Source organism: Poecilia reticulata, linkage group LG11, assembly GCF_000633615.1.
Source record: "Poecilia reticulata strain Guanapo linkage group LG11, Guppy_female_1.0+MT, whole genome shotgun sequence".
Classification (NCBI taxonomy): domain Eukaryota; kingdom Metazoa; phylum Chordata; class Actinopteri; order Cyprinodontiformes; family Poeciliidae; genus Poecilia; species Poecilia reticulata.
The window spans coordinates 27716076-27720664 of NC_024341.1; the positions used below are offsets into that span (position 1 = coordinate 27716076).

The 4589-nt window shown below is 36.3% G+C and overlaps 1 protein-coding gene and 1 long non-coding RNA gene across 5 annotated transcripts in view; one reads left to right on the plus strand and one right to left on the minus strand.

Annotated features, from left to right (window-relative positions):
- LOC103473013 (uncharacterized) overlaps positions 1-1347 on the minus strand; it is a 59194-nt gene extending 57847 nt beyond the window's left edge. For all 3 annotated transcript variants that reach the window (XR_534962.2, XR_534963.2, XR_534965.2), the window contains exon 1: positions 1205-1347. This is a non-coding gene — a long non-coding RNA (uncharacterized LOC103473013). The remainder of the gene's footprint in view (positions 1-1204) is intronic.
- A 1178-nt stretch (positions 1348-2525) lies between these two features.
- Positions 2526-4589, plus strand: part of LOC103473016 (uncharacterized) — a 9581-nt gene continuing 7517 nt past the window's right edge. Inside the window, exons 1-2 of one of the 2 annotated variants that reach the window (XM_008422926.2) lie at positions 2526-2651; positions 3541-3675. In XM_008422926.2, coding sequence (XP_008421148.1) covers positions 2628-2651; positions 3541-3675 — 159 coding nt within the window. In that variant the 5' untranslated portion in view covers positions 2526-2627. The other variant, XM_008422927.2, reaches the window with a different exon arrangement.

Below are 4589 nucleotides of genomic sequence, written 5' to 3' on the forward strand. Positions count from 1 at the left end.
CTCTGATTGGCTAAGCAATGTAACGTGATCCTCTGATTGGCTAAGCAATGTAACGTGATCCTCTGATTGGCTAAGCAATGTAACGTGATCCTCTGCAGCAAGTGATGGCAAAGCGGGGCGTCATCACGACTTTACACAAGTGTGTGTTTACCTCCGCGGCAGAGGCTCCGCCGAAYCCCTGAGACCGACTCACCGAACCCCTGGGGTTCGATCGAACCCAGGTTAAGAACCACTGCCCCATTTAAATGATTGCAGTTCAGAAAAAGCTTGTTAATCAGACATCAATTGAAATCATGTGTGTTGAAGCAGGGAAAGACCTAAAACATGTAGGGCAGTGTGCCTTGAGGACCAGGTTTGGAAAACACTGATTTACAGAGTGCTCTGTCCAAGCATATTCATTAAAAGTTGAGTGGAAGGAAAAAAGTGGGATAGATAAACATGCACAACCACCAGAGGAAACCTCAAACTTAGATGGTTGTGAATAATACATTTCTGCCGTGTTTTCATTGGCTATAAATAGGAAATCAACATAATTAAAATTAAAAAAGGTCTGAAAACATTATTCTATATAAAGTATAAACTACATTTTCAATAATATTCTAATTTATTGAATATCGTACAGTGATAAGACATCATTTTCATTTGGCCAACATCTCTGTTATAAAACATTTTTTGTAATGGTCTAAGGTAATATTCAAAATTTATAAACTTCCTCAGCTGTGAGTAAATAACACATTAAAACTAGCATTAACTTTGTAAAAAAAAATTATCTAGAAGCATTTCACTTCAATTAACTTACTGACACAAATTAACTTAAAACAATCATAATAGCAAAAATAAATGAATCGAATTAACATGTTGTAGCTTATTGAGATGAAGCAGAAACGTTTCTGTCAAAATCTAAAATTTTCGAGGCGACCTGGAACGCAGCAGCTTGGAATCGTACGTGATTGTCGCGGTAACCGCAATGGCGGCGGACAGAAACAGGAATGAAATTACAAAACCTCAGAATTATTTCATTTATGTTTATCTATAAAAGGTCAATTAAAATTTTATCAACAATATGAAACGGGTATATTAGCTAGAAAATTTCTTTGTTCCTTGCAAAACATTTCTAAGCCGGTTTTTAATCTTGCTTTTCTAAAACGGCTTTCAGTCGAGTTGTTGCCACTTTTGAAACATTTCTGACACCGAAAATACTCACGGTTGTTTTCATTTCTCTCGCAAAACAAATAAAACCCGTGGTTAGTTTATCTTAGGTGAAACTTTAAGATAAAAAGGGAATTTTTACAGGCCAATTTTCAGACAGTTTACGTTTCCTTTGAAAAATGACGCATGAGCAGTTCGTTTTCTCGAACAGCGCATGCGTGGAATGTTTAAAATCCCAAGCGCTCCCCCTACTGACTGATAAGTATGTTTGCATCCACCCAGCCATCTACGTCTTTATTCATCCAGTCATCTGCTTCTTAAAATGAATAAATTGATCAGAACCATCATTTACAACAATAAAAACATAATGAAACTCTGTTTTTTATATTTTTACTGTAAACTTTTTGACTTTTTGCTGCTTTTCGGTGCTCTCGATATATGTTTGAATAACTGTCATTTATGAAGTCCTCTCCCTATTATACATTATAAACAATATGCTAATACTTAATTTAAATCTGAAAAAACAATTTTCCAAATTAGTAAAGAAAAATTATTACTTCCTGAGCAGACTAATAAACTGCATGGGTTTCCATGGTAACGTGGAGGAAATCCAGCCCAGATTGTACACAGCCACGTGTGAAACATTCAAACTCTTGACCAAAACTCACAGTTAAATTATTTATGTCAATAATCCCTTCATTCATGGATCGCGTCACATGTTTGTTTGTTTTTGTAGTCAGCTGTTCGTTTTACAGTGTAATCTGACTCAGAAGGGGGAGGGGCCTGTCTGCTCTGCTCTGGTTGCCAGGTCTGCAGATTTTACACTTTTACAAACACAAACCCCATCTAGTGCTCTTTCAGGATCTTCACCTTTACTGCACACAGGTGAGAGGAGTTACAGTCACGTGACTTTCTCTGAAATACTGCTGCAGTGAGTTTAAATAGGTTTTATTTAAAAATTAAAATAAAGTTTGAAGTAAAATAATATTTTACAGAAGCAAAACAGTTCACCTTCATATAAAAAACATTTAATATTATTTAGATAAGGAACATTTCCTTGAAATGTATTTTCAAAGAACAGTCATTTATTCTCAGTTTCTGACAAGTAGAAAACTGACAGATTGATCAACTGATCAACTTTCTCCAATTTAGCATATGCTAATTCTCTAATTAGCATTATCTGCTGTAGCTTAACCGTTTTGTAATTTGAATACTGACTGAATTCTTTTTGAATTAAGAACAAATAATATAAAAGAAACATGAATTGCACAACAAAAATTTGATAACTTGAAATTCATTTTTTATTCTATTTTTTTACAGGATATAAAACTGGACACTGGACGCAGCAACAATCTTCCCGTTTTGCGGGTTTTCTTCTCAGGACCTGGCAACCCATCCACCCCGCAGGAAACCTCTCTGTGCAGACCCACGGACACGCATGGACACCATCGTTGTTTTATCCTTATCTGGGGCCGTAAATGAGGAGAATCAACCGGTGTGAGGTGAGAGGAAGCCTGCAGCCCGGTTCGGTCCGATTCAGCCCGGATCGGTTCGCCCCACAGCCCGCCATGTTGCAGCTCCGTGGTCAGTCCGCGGGGTTTCACGGCTGCAGAGGCGATTCAATGGAGAGAGCTCTGCAAACTGAGGGGTTACTCCCCCACTGTGACCACTGAGGCTAAAGGTGGTCAACTGATATTTTTAGTATTAATAACTTGTATATAATTTTTTTTCCCCCAGATTTTATCTTAAAATTCTGTCTTGGAATCATAACTTTTTTATTCATCTGATTACTTCAAGTAATTATGTACAGAAAAACCCAAATTATTCAGTTCTAGTCACAAAGTTTGTTTTTAAGACACTATTTCTCAAAATACGTTAGAATAATAAAAAAAGGGATTTGTTTAGAAAAAACCTGGTTTAATTTACATGTATTTAAAAAACGGACATTTTCCTACCCTTCTTAAGAATTAGAGGTAGAATCGTTATTTCGATTATTAGTATGTTTTGTATGTTTCCTGTGTTATTTTGCTGATTTATTTTTGAGGTCCACGTCTTTAAATTGGAAGGCCTCTTTATCATCACCCTAATCTTTCACTCCCTCCACAGATTCTCAGCCAGATTTAAGTCTGCACTCTTTGTATTAATTTCAGTTTTTAAAATGAAATTATCACTCTAAACATAAAAACTTCAGTTTTCAGCTTTATTCATGACCTTTAACCCCTGTTTCAGGGGCTTCAGGCGTCTTTATCGTGTTTTTGATTAAGATGTTCATCAAAAACAATTAATTAGAAATATTTTAATTCCCCTTTAAAGGAGCATTTAATGTCAAAATGAAGGAATCACAGACTAAGACGCTCCGTACTGTTTTAACTTTCCTGTGATTATTTTTAGGAATATAATTTGGGAATCATGAAGGAAAGACGTGACGGTTCTGCGGTACCGGAGTTCGATATTGGGAGGAAACCGGAAGCGACGGGTGACCAGAACCTGCAGCCTGACTCCGGTTCTGCTCAGAAAATCCTGGAGGTGAGGAATCGACTGGGTCCATCTGCATCCCACGGAGTTCGGGTCATTTATCTGATTAAAAATCAGCACAGTGTGCAAAGYGKMGGTGGGTAGAGTAGCACCATTTCAACACATTTTTACTCAACTTAAAGTAAAAAATATCCAAGAAATTACTTGAGTAAACGGAAAAAAGTCTTTGGCGAAAAGACGACTGAGAAACTGATCAAAATAAAATCATCAGATGAACTGAAATGTAAAATTATGTGAACATTTTGGTGTTTTAAAAACCAAGATGACAACAATTCATGTAAATGACAAAGAAATATTTTTCCAAATCGGTTTCTTTCGATATAAAAGTTATGAAACGAACAAGAACTGCAGCTGTCTGGTGAATTTTTGGTTAAAACATGTTTGTTTTTCATTCAGTGAAGTTACTCACAGGAATAGATTATCCAGAAATTTCACTCAAGTAAGAGTAGAAATACTTCATCATAAAGTTACTTCAGTAAAAGTAAAAACTACAGGATAGTAAAAAATACTCCTCTAAGTAAATTTTGTCCAAAAAGTTACTCAAGTAAAAAGTATCCATTCAGGAAATTACTCAAGTTAAGAGTAAAAACATATSAGAAGTCTGCTCAAGTACCGAGTAACTCATCAAAACAATCACTTAATATTTAGAAATTTCATCATCAGACAGAACAAAATATAAAGTCACGTGGAAATTTGGGTTTCTTTCAATATAAAACTGATGAAAGTGAAAACATGTTTTTCACTCAGTGGGGAGAAATACTTATAATAAAATCACTCCAGGCTGCACAGTGGCGCAGTTGGTAGAGCTGTTGCCTTGCAGCAAGAAGGTTCTGGGTTCGATTCCTGGCCTGGGGTCTTTCTGCATGGAGTCTCCATGTTCTCCCTGTGCATGGTGGGTTTTCTCC